General features: G+C 35.8%; 1 protein-coding gene across 3 annotated transcripts in view; it reads right to left on the minus strand.

Annotated features, from left to right (window-relative positions):
- The window catches only part of CNTN1 (contactin 1), a 403973-nt gene that overhangs the window by 126304 nt on the left and 258741 nt on the right, over positions 1–18928 (minus strand). For all 3 annotated transcript variants that reach the window (XM_061129827.1, XM_061129819.1, XM_061129837.1), the window contains exons 12-14: positions 16592–16742; positions 13235–13362; positions 12753–12928 (exon numbers count right to left, since the gene is read on the minus strand). In XM_061129827.1, coding sequence (XP_060985810.1) covers positions 12753–12928; positions 13235–13362; positions 16592–16742 — 455 coding nt within the window. The remainder of the gene's footprint in view (positions 1–12752; positions 12929–13234; positions 13363–16591; positions 16743–18928) is intronic.

Consider the following 18928-nt stretch of genomic DNA (forward strand, 5'->3'; position numbering starts at 1 on the left):
AAATCATATGTATATACAAGGCCTGAATAAAGCTTAGAACTCACAATGTCTCTATAGAAACATCTCTCTTGTTCCACTGAAGTTCAGAATGAAGAGACAAATATAGGAGGTTGGACAAAAACATAGTCTTTAAAGAGAATATTCTAGAAGCCTATAAGGAAAATTAATAAATATGTATGAAACATGCTATATCTATGAAAAATATTTTTCTTTTTTACTTTTGGCTTGCTAGGTTAAAGAAGGGATAACTGTAGAAAACTCATCAGATGCAACTGCAAACTTTAACACCACCATTATCAACACAACAACAAATATTTAGTAAGGGTTTTATAGGTGCCAGAGGCTAATACAAATACTTTGCATGTGCAAATTCATTTACAACCACCACCCTGGGAGAGAGGCACTATTCTTAACTTTGTTTTAGAGATGAGGACACAACACTCCCGTTACTACAACCACGACTATTGCTACCACTGTTGCTGCTAATAGGATACTCCTGCTGCGGCTAATACCACTGTTAAGAATGCTAGTACAACCTCAACTATTACTACCGCCATTGCTGCTGCTACTGTGAACTACTAATGTTTGGTCTAACTTATTAAAGGCTCTTTAGATGCTTGGCTTAGTGGTAAAGATTCTGCCTGCCAATGCAGGAGATGCAGGAAACTCAGGTTCATTTCCCAGGCCAGGAAGTTCCCCTGGAGGAGGAAATGACAACCCACTCCAGTATCCTTGCCTGGAGGATCCCATGGACAGTGGAGCCTGGTGGTCGACAGTCTGTAGGGTCACAAAGAGTCAGACATGACTGAGCACACACACACACACTAGGCTAGATGCTTGGCAATGTGCTAGCTACTTTAAATATATTTTCTTATGTAATTTGTATAATGTTCAGGGAGATATAGTTAATCTTTCTATTTTATGGATAAGGAATTTGAGATTTTAATTTAAGCTACTGGTAGAAGACTTCCCAGGTGGCTCAGTGGTAAAGAATCCTCCTGCCAAGCAGAAGACCCAGGTTCATTCTTTGGATTGGGACGATCCCCTGGAGAAGGAAATGGCAACCTACTCTGGTATTCTTGCCTGGGAAATTCCAAGTACAGAGAATGTAGCCCTGGTGGGGTACAGTTCATGGAGTCACAAAAGAGTCAAACATAACTTAATGACCAGACAACCACAACAACCAAGAAGGCTCAATAGTTAACCTATTTTCACCAAGTTAAGCTGCTGCCAAAGTAGTACTTCATGGATCAAACATTTGAATTTAGGTTCATAGTTTAGTAGGCAACAGTGGATATTTTCTCACCACAGGAAAAATACAATTTTGTTATTATTTTCTTATTTAAATTTTAACTTATTTAAACACTCAAGCATAAGAAAATATAATAGTACAATGGCCACCCATATACTAACCAATTAGATTCAACAATTATAAACTTCTTGCCATATTTGCTTTTATCCATGTATCAAGTTATGTGTCATGTGTCTATCTAGTGATGAACCCTTAAAAAATTTATAATTCATTTCTTAAAACATTAAGTTGAATCTCCAAAAAAGTAAGGCCATTATCTTAATTACAAAATTTTCATTTTCACACATGGTATAATTAACATATTCAAGTTAGTGTTATTTTAAGTAACGTATCAGCCCTAAATTTGCTTGAATGTTAAAAAAAACACTTGAAAAGATAGGGCTTACAAAAAATTTATGAAAATGAGTATTGTCATAACAACTATACACACTTAAATATATTAGGGAAATCATTTAGGACAACTACTAAGATGTTGCCCAGAACTTATAGGATCAATGGAACATTGACTATCCCTAAATTTGGCTATTCTGATGGCTGAAGAGTTCAATTTTGATCAATTGGATCATTTTAAATTAAAACTCACATGGAAGGAAATGTCTACTAAGCATTTTAAATGATGGACAAAACCATGAAAGCCTTAGGTTTAGCACCCATATTTTAGAGTTGAAAGAAAACTTGAAACATTGCTTAATTTGTATGGTTTTGAATTGCTTTCCATTAGCCTTAGGGTGGAGAAGGAAATGGCAACCCACTCCAGTGTTCTTGCCTGGAGAATCCCAGAGACGGGGGAGCCTGGTGGGCTGACGTCTATGGGGTCGCACAGAGTCGGACACAACTGAAGTGACTTAGCAGCAGCAGCAGCAGCAGCCTTAGGGTTCCAAAACCTTCATGGATTGCTTGGCAGAAAGAAGGGATCAGAACAAGATGTGTTTTGGGATAGGAAGATGTGAGACCCTATGGTTAGGTTTTTGGGCTCCTACAAATGTGAAATTCTCACAAACAGATTCTCAGAAATTGTGCATACAATTTCTTCAGTCAGAGTAATTTTAACTTCACCTTGGATATTTATTTGAGTTCTAATTTAAATTTAACTTTTCTTTGGAAAAGAATTCTGCTGCTAAAAGCCTTCTGTGGCTCTTTCTCAAAATTTCTGCTGGGCCCAACTTCCTCGTATGACAGATGAGAAGCCTGAGGCTCAAAGAGACTGCTTTGCTGAAGGTCATATAATTTGTCAAGGGCAAAACCACAACAGAATTCTAGATCTTTAGGCAATGTTCTGTTTTTAAAAACTAGATTTTAAAAAAGTTAGTTTTATTTTTGGGAATATGATAGCTAATGACAAAATAGTGTATTTCTAGTGTGATATAATAAATAAAACATCAAAATCAACAACATGAAAATGTAAAATAAAATTCCTAAGACACCAAAAGTTTATGCTTATTTTCGCTTTTATTTTATATATGTATTTCTATATACACAGTATATTTTGCAAGCATAAAGAACCAGAATAATTACTCCAGTGATTGTTAAGTATGCAAGGAGTTTTACGTAAAACAAATGAGATTTTAATTTTGAATGAATTTTTGGAAATTTTTCCAAGCCAATGCATTTCTGAAGAATAAAAACTTGCAGCCATGTATGCTTAATTCTATTTATTACTTTGCCAACAAAGGTCTATCTAGTCAAAGCTATGATTTTTCCAGTAATCATGTACAGATATGAGACAGCTGAGCACCAAAGAATTGATGCTTTTGAACTGTGGTGTTAGAGAAGACTCTCGAGAGTCCCTTGGACTGCAAGGCTATCAAACCAGTCAATCCTAAAGGAAATCAGTCCTGAATATTCATTGCAAGGGCTGATACTGAAGCTGAAGCTCAAATACTTTGGCCACCTGATGTGAAGAAATGACTCATTAGAAAAGTCCCTGATGCTGGGAAAGATTGAAGGCAGGAGGAGAAAGGTATGACAGAGGATGAGATGGTTGGATGGCATCATCGACTGGATGAACATGAGATTGAGTAAGTTCCGACAGTTGGTGATGGACAGGGAAGCCAGGCATGCTGCAGTCCATAGCGTTGCAAAGAGCTGGACATGAATGAGCGAATGAACTGAACTGAGCATGATCTTTAACAAATGCTTCCTAAAGATTAGACTGTGGAACTCTCTGTTAGAGAATAACTAGTTGGCATGATCTCTACCATGGAAGTGTGATGATACAGAAAAAGCCAACCTAAGTATAGATACATCTAGTGAGCACAGGAACCTACCTACCTCCATGTTTACTGGGGGAAAATGGCAAAATGTAAAACATGCTATAAGTAGGCTTTTTAGGGTAGTGAAAGGGAGTTTGAGGAAATTCATACAGGATGAGGTATGATAGAATTCTCTTTTCCAATTAATTAATGTTAGTATAGAAACAATGTGGGCAGAGGTAACCAACACTTTGAGTTGTCTGTAGGTTATAGAACTATGTCAGGGGAATTTTTACATATTTCTTTCTGCCACCATTCATCAGAATTTCAGAGTCTTAAATTCACAAAATACATTCAACCTATTTTTAAAAATGATTCATATATCTTTATATATCTTATAATTCTTTGTCTTCAGCACTCTCATTTGTTCAAAATAATATAACTTCTCCTTGTTTCCAATATACCATGCTTAAGACTTTTCAGTCCTTTTATTGTCTTTTTTTTTTTTTAATTTCCCTTGAGAAGAACATTTCTCAACTTTGACCCGATGGACAGTCTGGTCAAGATAATTTCCTGTTGTGGATAGTCCTCATCATTTTGGGACATTTAGCAGCACCCATGCTAGACAGGTGCCAATAATACAACAACTCCCCTCAGCTGTGACAACCAAAAATGTCCCCAAGTATGACCCAATTTCCCTGGGGGGAAAAACTGTTCCTGGTTTAGAACCATCACGTTAGAGCTCACATCATCGCACTGTGCGTGCTTGGTCTTCTGCGCTGTTCCTTCAGATCTAATTTGATTTATTTGCCTGGATTGTGATCTAATGCTCCTTTTCCACAGATATCTGTTACCCTATTACTCTGGACAATGATTACCTTCTTGCTTGACAATGACAGAGAACCAATGAAATTAAAAGAAAAATAATGACTTCCTTTTTATTATTGTTACTCTCTTTTCACACACACAGAAGCAAAATATCTGTTCAAATTCATAATACCTTCTAGTATGAGATATATGTGTTTCAAATTTAAACACATTTTTCAGTAGAATTAATATTTCCTTTTAGCCTTAGGGTAAAAAAAATCTGTCTTTTTTGAATGTTGTCTATGCAGTCAGAACAAATGCATGGCCGCACACCTGCAAACACACATATAACCTATCTTGCTAAAGGCGATCATTAAGAACCACCTGAAACTCTGTAGACTTGACTTACTATGTACAAAAAGTTTGCTAAAAGTATAGGGAGAATAAAGTAATTTCGATAATTTTGAGTGAACATAAAAATTCCCTGTTGTTACAGTGGAGAAGAATCTGCCTGCCAGTGCAGAGGACATGTGTTTGATCCTGGTCTGGGAAGATTCCAGTATGCCGTGGGGCAAATAAACAGTTACTGAGCACATGCTCTAGAGCCCTCAGGCCGTAACTGCCGAAGTCCCTATGCCTAAATCCTCTGCTTCACAACTAGAGAAGCCACTGCAATGAGAAGTGCATGCATCACAGTGAAGAGTAGCCCCACCACCCCACCACCTGAACTAGAGGAAGCCTGAACACATCAAAGACCCAGCACAACCAAAAGTGAATGAAATTTTTACAAAGTTCATTAAACAAGATATAGAATAAGTTAGGAGTAGAGCTGCTGTTCAACTGCTGTCTAAAAGTGTTGCATGTAATGGGAGGGAGATTATTTAAATAGATATAGACATGAGTACCAGCCAATGGATTGGAAACTGAAGTGGTGAAGACCACAGGCTCTACAATTAAACCACCTTGGTTTCAAATCCTCTACCACCAGCAAGTTATATGACTTTGGATAAGCTACTTAACCTTTCAAATGCTGTTTCTTCATCTTGTAAACTGAGACAATCACAATAATATATGCTCCACAGAGAATTGCTATGAAGATCGACTGAGAAATATAAGAAAAACATTAGGCCCAATGCTTGCCAAACAGGCATTCAATAAAATGTTGACTATTTATCACCTCTCCATTTTCCTCACCGAGGAAATACCTAGAATCTTTTGTCTCAGACTAGGTTCAGTACAGCAAGCAGTGCAAAATATAAATCATGAAAAATGAGATCTGTAACCAGACAAAACTATCTGGTAAAATCTTCTGGAATTTTCAATGAAGAATGATTGCTCTACTATAAAAAGTATTAATAATAAACCACTTACAATTTGCCAGATCTTGTGCCAAGCACTTTACAGGCATTCTCTCATTGAATTCTCACAAAAATACTATGAAGTAACCCATGTTGCAAACACAATGAAGTAACTAATGAAGTAGGTGAATTACTAATAAAATTTTACCAATGGGGAAATATGAAACTTAGAGAGGCTTAATCACTGACTCAGAGTCACAGAATAAGAAATGAAAAAAATTGAGCCTAGAGTTCCAGTTGTGGCAAAGTCTCTGAACAATTTATATGATATTTATAAATTCAAAACAGGTATGCAAAATCTTCTACCTGAATTATAATTTTAACTCTTATTTTTAATTAGAAAAAGAGCTAAGTTATGTCAGTGGCAATACCAGAATTAGAAAGTTAAAGAAACTTAAACTTAGATAGCGGCTCTGACAGGGAGAATTGATGAATAGTTGACAGAAAATGACTCAAAGAAGATGTCAAAAGTTCTTGAAAAAAAAAAAATCTGCATAACAGGTATCACCATTGGAGAGGTAGAAAATGATATGTTATAAATACGTATTATTTGGTAAAGTGTCTCAGGTCTTTTCTAGAGCAAAAGGGGTTAAAAATTAAATTAGTAAGTAAAATGATGCTTCTTTTTTATTTACTCTAAAGGAGAAGTAGCTATTGGATTGGAAAATCAAAATTTTAAAAAATCATTTTATATTTGGACTTGAAAAATTTATGTATTTTCCATACAATTTTAACAAAATAAAAGAATGCCAGATAAACTAATTATAAGCTTATTGTATCATAGTTCCAAAGTTATGACATTTATAATTCATATATATGTATAAATATAAGAATACTTAACATCAATGCATAAATTCAAGTTCAAATGAAACATTTACTGAACCTGATTACATAGCCATAAAATACTCAGTGAATATTTATGTGAATAGTGACAGGATAAATAACATGACAGGTAAATTATGTGGTTAACTTTTAAGTCTTTTCTATAATCAGTATTGTTCACTTAGAGCTTTAAAATTAATAGCTCCATTTTAAAATTAACTAATTCAAAAGAGTTTTACAAAAAGCAAGATTATAAATGTAATAGATAAGTTATTTATGTATTTAAATTTTATAGGTCACTATAAATTCTTAAAGAAAATGAACATCTTCAAAAATATAGTTACTTTCCCCCTGATAATTATATGACTATAATTGGAAGAAGTATAAAGAAAAAAAGTAAATCATGCATTTTAGATATAAGAAAATATATTTGTTTAGTTTCATAAAACAAGTTCTAGGGTCCATGTTGTGAAATTTGAAACCTTATGTAAGGTTGCCACATAGTGGCAAGATCAAGGATAGCAAGCTAAAATCAAGAATGCTTGATTATTGAATATAATATATTATTGAAATCAAACTAGAAAATACAAACAGAGTCCAAAAGTCTGTTATATACATCTGTGTCTCTTTTTCTGTTTTGCATATAGGGTTATCGTCACCATCTTTCTAAATTCCATATATATGCGTTAGTATACTGTATTGGTGTTTTTCTTTCTGGCTTACTTCACTCTATAATGGGCTCCAGTTTCATCCACCTCATTAGAACTAATTCAAACGAATTCTTTTTAATGGCTAAGGTGAGGGTGGGATGATCTGAGAGAATAGCATCGAAACATGTATATGATCAAGTGTAAAACAGATCGCCAGCCCAGGTTGGATGCATGAGACAAGTGCTCGGGGCTGGTGCACTGGGATGACCCAGAGGGATGGGATGGGGAGGGAGTTGGGAAGGGGGTTCAGGATGGGAACACATGTAAATCCATGGCTGATTCATGTCAATGTATGGCAAAAACCACTACAATATTGTAAAGTAATTAGCCTCCAACTAATAAAAATAATTGGGAAAAAAAAAAAAGAAAGAAAACACAAACAGATTCTTAGAATTAAAAGTTTAAATTTTGATGTCTATATTCTTCATGAATTAGAGTTATTAATTTTTAGCAATTTAAATGATTTGAATATGATGATGATGATAGTTTTATTAACTGCAATAACTACCAAGTCATTTTTTCCAAATTATTTATATTTGACTTTTAAACTCATAGGGTAGCTATGATTTTAGATCAGTGCCTGTTTGTCTTTTTTTCTACAAAAAGTATAAAGGGATTTCTTTTATTATGTGTAATGTAATATAGGCAAAATATTCAGTGTTTTCTTTACTCTGGTGCGTATCACTGTTTCTGCTGTAGTATGGGTTCAATACTATATTTTTAAGTGAATACATGATATTTAATAATTAAAATGTTTCCAGAATTAAATAAAATATAAAAACATGATTTAAAAATCTCCAGCATTATATATTGATGTATTTGATAGTGCAACTTGAATAATAGACAAATGCAGGCAGCTGTGATCCTTTCCCCACATTTGCTTTCCCCATACCTGCCATCACTGTTATGTGTTCATTAACTGAGTTTTCGATTGGAAGAGCTTCTTCTGAGAGTGGTCTATTAGTAACCTCAGAAGCAATTGCTAGTCATTAGGACTATCTTCCAAAAGGTGGATCAGAAACATTTAGCAGTGAGGTATGACTTTGAAATTTGCTTTGAAATTGAAGAAGAGAAGAAAGAAGAAAGAGAAGGAAGATGCAAGGAAAAGTGTTATAGGTCTTTTTTAAGTTCCAAAGACTGAATTAAGTTTAACAATTTATTTTAAAATACATTTCTTTTCTGGTTTTTTAAATTATTTACAGAATTAAATCAACTTGTCCATCTACAAAGTGCTAAAAATGCACCTTTGCTTTTAGTCCTTGGAAGAAAAGTTATGAACAACCTAGACAACATATTAAAAAGCAGAGACATCACTTTGCCAACAAAGGTCCGTCTAGTTAAGGCCTATGGTTTTTCCAAGAATCATGTACGGATATGAGAGTTGGACTTTTAGAAAGCTGAGTGCCGAGGAATTGATGATTTTGAACTGTGGTGTTGGAGAAGACTTTTGAGAGTCCTGTGGCCTTCAAGGAGATCCAACCAGTCCATCCTAAAGGAAATCAGTCCTGAGTGTTCATTGGAAGGACTGATGTTGAAGCTGAAACTCCAATACTTTGGCCACCTGATGCAAAGAACGAACTCATTGGAAAAGACCCTAGTGCTGGGAAAGATTGAAGACGGGAGGAGAAGGGGACAACAGAGGATGAGAAGGTTGGATGGCATCACTGACTCAACAGACATGAGTTTGAGTAAACTCCAGGAATTGGTGATAGACCACTTCAGTATTCTTGCCTTGAGAACCCTATGAACAGTATGAAAAGGCAAAAAGATAGGACACTGAAAGATGAACTCACCAGGTCAGTAGGTGCCCAATATGCTCACCAACTCAATGGACATGGGTTCGGGTAAACTCTGGCAGTTTGTGATGGACAGGGAGGCCTGACGTCCTGCAGTCCATGGGGTCAAAAGAGTCGGACACTACTGAGCAATTGAACTGAACTGAAGTTGCATATTTAGCCAGTGAGTATGTTTTCTGCCACTGGTTATTATTATACTCCTTATTTGGTGAAATGAAGCTGAAACCAAGTCCCTGAGGCCAGAGCATTGGCCTGCAGTTGGGGTCTGCTTTGGCTTCTCTGAGGGGAAAGCATGAACCTCTGTGGTTAACATCCAGAAGGAAGGAGTATAGTGAATGAATGATGACCAAAGACTTTTACATCATTCAGTTCAGTTCAGTTCAGTTCAGTTCAGTTGCTCAGTCTTGTCCGATTCTTTGTGACCCCATGACTGCAGCATGCCAGGCCTCCCTGTCCATCACCAACTGCTGGAGTTTACCCAAACCCATGTCCATTGAGTCGGTGAGCATATTGGGCACCTACTCACCTGGGGAGTTCATCTTTCAGTGTCCTATCTTTTTGCCTTTTCATACTGTTCATAGGGTTCTCAAGGCAAGAATACTTAAGTGGTCCGTCAACAATTCCTGGAGTTTACTCAAACTCATGTCCATTGAGTCGGTGATGCCATCTAACCATCTCATCCTCTGTCATCCCCTTCTCCTCCCGCCTTTAATCTTTCCCAGCAACAGGGTCTTTTCCAATGAGTCCGCTCTTTGCATCAGGTGACCAAAGTATTGGAGTTTCAGCTTCAACATCAGTCCTTCCAATGAGCACTCAGGACTGATTTCCTTTAGGATGGACTGGTTGGATCTCCTTGAAGGCCATGGGACTCTCAAAAGTCTTCTCCAACACCACAGTTCAAATCATCAATTCTTCGGCACTCAGCTTTCTAAAAGTCCAACTCTCACATCCATACATGACTCTTGGAAAAGCCATAGCCCTAACTAGACGGGCCTTTGTTGGCAAAGTGATGTCTCTGCTTTTTAATATGCTGTCTAGGTTGCTCATAACTTTTCTCTCAAGGAGTAAGCATCTTTTATCTTCATGACTGCAGTAACCATCTGCAGTGATTTTGGAGCCCCCAAAAATAAAGTTTGCCACTGTTTCTACTGTTTCTCCATCTATTTGCCATGAAGTGATGGGACCAGATTCCATGATCTTAGTTTCCTGAATGTTGAGCTTTAAGCCAACTTTTACATCATTATCATCCAATTTAATATTAATTTCTTAATTAGTATTTCAGTTATTTCTTCATGTGCTTTTCTTTATTTTTTCTCCCCCCTCCCCCAACGTCTCTCTCTCTTCTTTCCTTCCTCTCTCCTTCTATCCCTTCTTTCCTATTGTCCTTCCTCCTTTAATTTCTTTCTTTTGAAATGTTTATTTGAATCAATCAACAAAAAGAAACTATTATTTTAAAGAAAATATGAAGTTTCAGCTTATTCAACATATGAAGTTTCAGCTTAATTTGGGCAATTTATAACTGCCAATTTATTTTTATAGACTCTACTGCAGCTAAAAGTAAGTACTTATATAAATTATACTTTCGCATTTTAGACATTATTCAGTATGCAACACCAAGGTACTAAAATTCAAAAGTCTACTTGAAAGGTCGGGGCATGCCCCAGGAATGTGCCGCAAGGCAAATTCTGGAGGCTGGCTAAACTTCCGGAGGCCGACCCCCTGCAGCCTGGTCCAATCATGTACCAACACAGAGCCCTTGGACACTGACTGCCGCTGTAGCCTGCACTTTCTTCCTTATATGAAAAGACCTGGCTTGGACGCCGGCCCTGGCTATAAAACCCCTCCCCACTCCCTCATACCTCGCAGACTCCCTTTGTTTCCTCACTCACCCGCCCCCGGGAGTTCTGCCCGAGAGCGACCGCTCAATAAAAGGCCTTTACCACCGGTCCTTAGAGGCGGCTTTTTTCCTCCCGCGGCGTTTTTCTAACACTACTTAAAAAAAAAAAAAAACAACTCTATTTTGTTTACTTTTTTTTTTTCAAATGAATGAAAATTGAGTGGATTTTGCTTTTCTTGCAAAACCAAACATAATGTGAAGAAACTATCGAAGACAATGGTACCACATTTACTAATGTTGGGCATTCTTATGATTAAGCACATCAAAATAGACATATAAGGAAAAAGTATCACATGTTCTGTTAAAATTGTCTTCTATAAATTCCCAGTTGTTTAGTTTTAAAGTGTAAATTTGGTTCAGAAGCTGAAAGACAGTAGATTCTCTGTATATGCACAGTTGTACCCAGATCTGTTAGATTAAAAAGAAAACTGGAATTAACAGTTGACATATGGAAGGCATAAATATTGATACTGTGTTGATAATTGTTTTATGCATCTGTCTAATAACAAATTAAGAATAAGTGTTTCCAGCCCATTAAAATCAATCTCAACCTGACTGAATGCTTGTTTTGGCTTTTTAAAGTGTGATGTTCTAGATGAATTTTTTAAGGATAGTTAGACAGTTTGAATGTAGAAGGAAATGGCAACCCACTCCAGTATTCTTGCCTAGAGAATCCCATGGACAGAGGAGCCTGGTGGACTGCCATCTATGGGGTCGCAGAGTTGGACATGACTGAAGCGACTTAGCATGCATGCATACATTGGAGAAGGAAATGGCAACCCACTCCAGTATTCTTGCCTGGAGAATCCCAGGGACAGAGGAGCCTGGTGGGTTGCCGTCTATGGGGTCACACAGAATCGGACATGACTGAAGTGACTTAGCAGCAGTAGCAGCAGCAGACAATTTGAAAGCATAATATTATAAGAGGTATGTATCAAACTTCAGATTTCATAGGACTTGAAAAATCTTAAATTCTATACTGAGTTAGTTCAAATTTATTATAATTTACCTCTAAAAGTAGAATTGATGTTTTCTTAACTAGGCATATGGTCTAGCTAGATCTTTAGGCTTCTGAACGATTGCCTTCCCAGAGAACAGTCTGATAGGAGCAGTGATCAATTTGCACTTTAAATTCATCACAATTTAAGGAGCCTTATCAGTGCAACCAAGGGTGTTCCTACAGAAGTTGTTATTCCTGCATTACTTCCCCCTCCTTTTCCTCTATTTTCTTTGTTTCTATACAATGACATCATCATGCTTCCTATTCTTAAAATACAGCCATTTAGACCTTTAAAAATCACATGAACTACTTCTCCAAACTTTTCCATGTATATATTTTGTCTATTTCTTACCCTCAAGAAAAAAAATGGCTTAAAATCGTCATTATAACAAAGGCTAAATTCTGTGTTCTTACCTCCTTTGAAATGAAGTCACTTAGAACCCAAAGTACAGATACAATGAGGTAGAGTGCACATTCTTATAAAAATTGTATTACAATAAAGAGAAAATGGACATAATGAGGGCTTCCCTGGTAGTCAGCTGGTAAAGAATCCACCTGCAATGCAGGAGACCACGAGTCAATTCCTGGGTCAGGAAGATCCACTGAAGAAGGGATCGGCCACCCACTCCAGTTTTGTTCAGCTTCCCTAGTGGCTCATTACCAAAATCCTCAGGGCCAGTCATTTTTAGCAAGATTCAGGAATACTATGATTAATTCAAGGAGGCCCATGAAAAAATTTTGTCTGTTTTTCAGTCTCAGGTATATGATTTAGTAATAAAAATTCCCATGCAGGCACATGGGGGACGTCAGAATGTTAATAAGATGAAAATAAGGACAGGCTATAAATAAAACACGTACCATAAAATTCCGCTGGTAATGAATGTTCTCTTTGTTAAAGTCGATCACATAACCATTGAAGGACCAAACAAATGTCAGATCCAGGGCAGGATCAGAGGAAGCCGCACACTGCATGGTAGCATTTTCTCCAACAGTGATATCAGCGTTAATTGGGGCCAATATAATTCGTGTGGGATCTATATATTTTTAAATAAAGGAGTAAAGTACAGTTCAAAAAATTAGGAGACACCATATTATCCAGTATATTACAAAATAAAAATCAGTATAATTGAAATCCCTGGGCAAAGGAATAAGTCTACAAATAAAATTCCAGGAACGGTTTCATCAAGCAAGATATTTTCCCAGAAGGCTTTTGAAATGGAAGCATCAATACATGAATTGCCTTATAAACTTAGTACAGAATCACATGTCTTATGGCACATTAGAAACTAAGCATTGTTAAACTTTAAAAAAAATGTAAAATTAATCAAATGTTTTCTTACCTGTGATAACAAGAGTCCCAGTGCTATTAGCCTTCCCTTTATTATTTTCTACAAAGCATGTATAGACACCTCCATCACTCCTTGTAATGTTATTGATTTCCAAGCTGCCATCTTCCCAAATGAGTACTCTATGAAATGAAAAAAAATACATACATCACAAAATCAATTTAATGAAATATGCTATTATTCTACGTATTAGATTAAAAACACTAATGTCTTTGTATCATTAACATTTTATATAAATTGCTTGACAGAGACTTTTTAAAGAGTAAACATTCTAGCCTTTGTTTAGAACATTCTTTCCCAACATCAAATTGTTTTGGAAAGTAATCTTCATCTTTTTCTTGGACTATCACAGTAATCCTATCTTCCTGCTGCCATCCTTGTCTCTCTACAGTCTCCTTTCCCACATGTCAGCCAGACACGAAGATATATGTCATATAACTAATATCACGTCACTCTCTGGCTCACTGATGTCACAGGACCCTCCAGTGACTTTTCCACCTCATGCATAGTAGGGGCCACAGTCCTCAGATTGTCTTTTCAGGCCCAATACAATTTCATAGTTCGTTTCCTACATTCTTCAGGGTTTTCCACAGTGGCACTTTCAGTAAAGCTTTGCCTGATAATTTTAGATATTATGGCATGCATACAGGCACAAGAGACTCTGCTACTGTCCTGGCATTCCTCATGCTATCCCTCTTCCCAGAATTTTTCTTCCTAATACATATTTCATCAGAAAAATACTTCAGTTTTACTTATTAATCTATCTTTGCATTAAATGTCAGGAATCTTTATCTGCTTTGTTTTTAGCCCTGTCTTTAACTAGGTAACATATCGATTAACGTATATATTCATTAGAAAAAAACAAAACAAAAAATACTGTTTTCCAGAAACTCCTTAAGGAGGGAGATATGGAATAATGAAGAGGCACTCAAACAACCTGATTTGAATGAATGAACTACATGGAGTCTGACTGAAGCTCTCTACGCACAACTGTAAAATGATTTTTAAACCACTGTGAGACAGACTTAGACCAGTCACAAGCCTGAAAGATATGAGTCCAGATCTGCCAGGAATGTGACCTCAGGACTTCGGACTTGGCAGTTAGAACAGATTGGTATTTCCAGTTACAAAGAAATACAAACATATTTTATTTTTAGAAACTTTCAAACAAAGATATTGTAAAATTTTCCTTAGTAAAAGCTTCTGTATAAATTACTACTATTATGAAGTTCTTCTATGAATGTAAACTAAATCTTTCATACTAACAGAACTTAAATCTATTCCCTCTGCCTGTCTGCCTCCTCCTTAGAGCCAGGAGACCAAAAACTCATTTCTTATAACTTTTACATCTAGTTCATATGGTATTAATATCACATATATTATGATATATCATACATAATTTATATTACATATATTAATACTTTATATATTATTATATAACTTTATTAAATAATGTTTGAACTTAGAGTCATTATTGGATTATCTGTCCCTGGATTTTTACTTTATTTATAAACCTTTAAAGTTGTTTTCCATTATGGTTTATTACAGGATATTGACTATTCTGTGCTTTACAGTAGGACCTTGTTGTTTATCCAGTCTGTATATAATAGTTTGCATCTACTAATCCCAAACTCCCAACCCATCCCTCCTCTAACCTCCTTCTCCTTGGCAACCACAAGTCTCTCTCTATGTCTGTGAGTCTGTCTCTGTTTTGTAAATAAGTTCACTTGTGGCATATTTTAGATTTCACATACAAGTGAAATATACATCTTATTTTCAGAAAATATGATATAGATAAACAGTCACAGAAGCCAGGAACCACAAAGTCTTTAATAAATCAGTCACTTGCTGCCAAAATTATCTCAGTATAATTCATGAAGTATGGTTCTGAGAAATCCATGGTTGCAGAGGCCTATGACATGAGTCCTCATAGGAATCAGAGCAAGATTCTTTTCATTAAGGAGTGAGAGCTAATGGTGCAGCCAATAGTGAATGCCATGCCCCAGGCTGTTGTAGTAGTGAATACCTGAGAATGGAACTACCTTCTGATCACGGTCTGTATCATTCATTGTCTGACTGCTAAAGTTTCAATGCTATGTTGCACAAATTGACTTTTCCTTTAACACTAATTCTTCAGGTATCATTTTGTTAAAATCTTAATAACTCTTAGTCAAACATATTAACTATAAAAGTTAATGTGTTCTGCGAAACAGCTGCTGTCCCTGTGTACCCCTTCCCACTCCATCTCTGTCATATACACAGTCATACCTGCGATTATCCTAACAAGAGGAATATGTTCATTCCATATCAACATGGCACAAGTTCAAGGTTCTAGCTTAGAGATCATTTCACCCATTTTCAGAAGGTTACTTAAACCTTTCCAGGCTTTAGGTATATAAAAATAGAGATGGTAGCATCCATCTTACATTCTTTATTGGATATATTTTACACTTTGCCAGAATATTTTTTAAAGTAAAAGCTACTTTTTTCCCCTCCCTTATTTAAGCCTTTTGACAGATTTCCATTATTAGTAGACGAAGCCAAGTCCCTCAGCACAAAAAACATTGCTGATCATCTAGCTTACTTTGTGTCATCCCATAACACTTCATTTTCCTCTGAAGACAGCCACACTGATTTTAGTTCTTACAGTCTTTATACATCCTCTGCCCTCTGCCATGGAGCCTTTGCACATACTGCACTCCCCTGACTGAAATATTTCTTGCTCTGCAACCTTCATATCCCACTTCTCTTATTTCCCAACGTGACTTGCTTCTCCCCATACTTTATTACTCAATATAACCATAACTTCTTCTGGGAAACTTATAAAAACCATTCAGTTTGGCTTTTATGCAAATAATCTATGCAAGCCATATACTTTATGTTTTATCCCAAAGCCTCTAAGATACTGATAGGTAGTTAGGAAGATTAGAAGTTCCTGTTCACTTTGGAAGATGGGAAGAGGTGACTTGTACTTTGAAATCACCTTTTATTTCCCCACTGAAATGTTGAATAGACTAATCGCATAAAATTAAATCAAATATGAATGGCTACAGATGTGCTTGTTAGGGAAAAAATTAGATTCTGTTTTATTTCCTATTGTTAATTATTTTTGAGGCCTTGGGCAATTTATCACAAATCTCTGGGCCTCACTTTTAAAATATCCTTATAAATTGTAGATGTTTAAATGTTTATAATAGATAGCAACAGTGATGGGTAACTATTCGGTTTACCTTAGAACTGTGATATCATCTGTGGAGAAAAGTTAGAACAAAAACATTAACATTATGAATGTGAAAAAAGGTTCTTTACAAAGCAAACTTTTCCAAATACTGAACTGCATTCCAGACTAACCTGCTGCTATTGACAAGCCTCTCTGTGCCTTTACTCCATAAAAATTTTGGTTTGGGTGCAGCTTTAGGTTTGCATTCAATTATAACCCGTCCTCCTTTAGCAGCCAGGATCTTTTTCTTCATAGGATTCATTTCAAAAGTTGGAGCCAAAGCTAAAAAGAAAGAGCTAGTTATTTTCTTTTTTTTGCTAAAAAGAAAAAAAATTCTTCTATACTATAGCACTTTCTTTCCTTCTTTCTTTCTTTCCTTCTTTTTTTTGCTAAAAAGAAAAAAAATTCTTCTATACTATAGCACCTTCTTTCCTTTCTTTCTACACTTTTCTTTCCTTTTGATTAATAATCAATAGAAAGGATTGTTGCTGTTGGTCATTGTGTCTGATTTTTTGCAACCCCATGGACTGTAGCCCACCAGGATTCTCTGTCCATGGGGTCTCCCAGTCGAGAATACTGGAGTGGGTTGCCATTTCCTTCTTCAGGGGATCAAACCTGGGTCTCCTGCATTGGCAGGTGGATTCTTTACCTCTGAGCCACTTGGGAAGCCAGAAAGGATTACTCTCACCAAATATCACCCACTATGACCAACAGACATTCTATACATAACACTAGTAGTTTTTCTTTGCTTTAATAACTTCACTAAGGTATATTTTATTTATCAAATCTTGCCCATTTTAAATATGCAATTCTTGGTGATAACTGGATTATTATAAATTTTAGTTGCAGTCAAATGCTGTATAATTTTTAAGGTAACATCTAATTCAATTTTCTTGACTCAATTGCACAACAGAAGTTAAGTGAGAGGCTGGAGGAAACGGAGCACCATTATTAATACTGACACATATTTATAATTAGTATTCTTTAACCACACTTTGAACAGTCTCTAGTTTACAAGTGAGAAAACTAATGTCTATTAAGATTATGTAACTTGCCAAAGGTGCCACAGGGAAAGGTTATCAGGTGGGAGTTACATTTGAATCTAGTTCCATCTGATTCACAAGCATGCTCTTTTCAGTAAACTATATGACTCCTCCTTCATTATACAAACATTTATTGAGCACCAACTGTGTGCAGTTACTATGAGATGCCTTAATAAACAGAGATCCCTGCCTTTAAGACCAACCTACAAACAGCTATGGGAATGATATTTTTAATTAACTGAGGAGTACATGATACATCTCCTTACCTCAAAGTATAGAATAATAATTGTGAAAACAGGTTAGAGCCTAGAATCACTTAATGCTATCTCACTTTCTTTAGTGTCCCCACATGTAGCTCATTTCTCAATCTCTTCATCTTCCTCCAGACTCTGGGGGAATTCCTTCTTTCTATTTCCACATATCCCAGTCATCTGTAACTGTCCTTTCTACAGCTTTTTCTAAGTCTAAGTCTACCTTTATCCAGGTCTTGGTGTTTCATCATCTAGTTCCATGATTCTCAAATTTTATCTGAGCATCAGAACCATCGGAGGATCTTGGTAAAAATGCTGCTGAGATCTCAGTAGGTCTGGGGTGAACCTGAAACTCAGTGCTTCTAGGAAGTGAGGAACATACTCTGAGGAACACATTTCTTATGGAAAAGATTTAGGTTATTCCATTATTCTTTTAATTTGTGTTTTATAATTGGCAATAAATATATAAGTAAACAACCAACTTGTGTTGTATACCTAACACAGCATGTGGTATTCTGTTTAGGTTCAACAAATATTATGGGTAACATATTGTTTGTAAAATGAGAGAAAATGTAATAGAATTATATTTAAAAAGCCTAAATTCATCTATAAAATGAGAATTTTTCTTGAATCAGTTTAGTTTTAATAAAATAGTTGCTTTTGTCCAGTCATTAGAATGACTTCATGCTTATGTAATATTTGAATTTCTAGTGACAGAATCTAGACTATGTTCATATATATGTGTATATATACATATACATATATATATACACATATTTATGTATGTATATTCTCTTTTCTCTTTATTGAGCTTATTATAGACTAATATATGGTACAGCAAAAGTACTCAATAATCATTTGGTAGATAAATAAAAGTTAACTAAATAACTCAGGAAAGAAGAATGAGAAACACTATCTCTACTGGCAATAAAATAAACAAAAAATAGATTGAAACAAATATAAAGATGCCCAGGAATTGATCTCAATCTCAAAATGCTCACTTTGCTTAATTACTACATTAATAGACATTAAATGATTGGAAGACTTTAGGCTTGAAGACAAAGAGATCTTTCAATCTGAACTGTTGCATTTTCTTATCATTTTGTAATGTATAACAATTACAGTCACCCAACGCTGGTGCTCTGGGAAAACCCAGAGGGATAGGATGGAGAAC

The sequence above is a fragment of the Dama dama genome, chromosome 3, assembly GCF_033118175.1.
Source record: "Dama dama isolate Ldn47 chromosome 3, ASM3311817v1, whole genome shotgun sequence".
Lineage (NCBI taxonomy): Eukaryota > Metazoa > Chordata > Mammalia > Artiodactyla > Cervidae > Dama > Dama dama.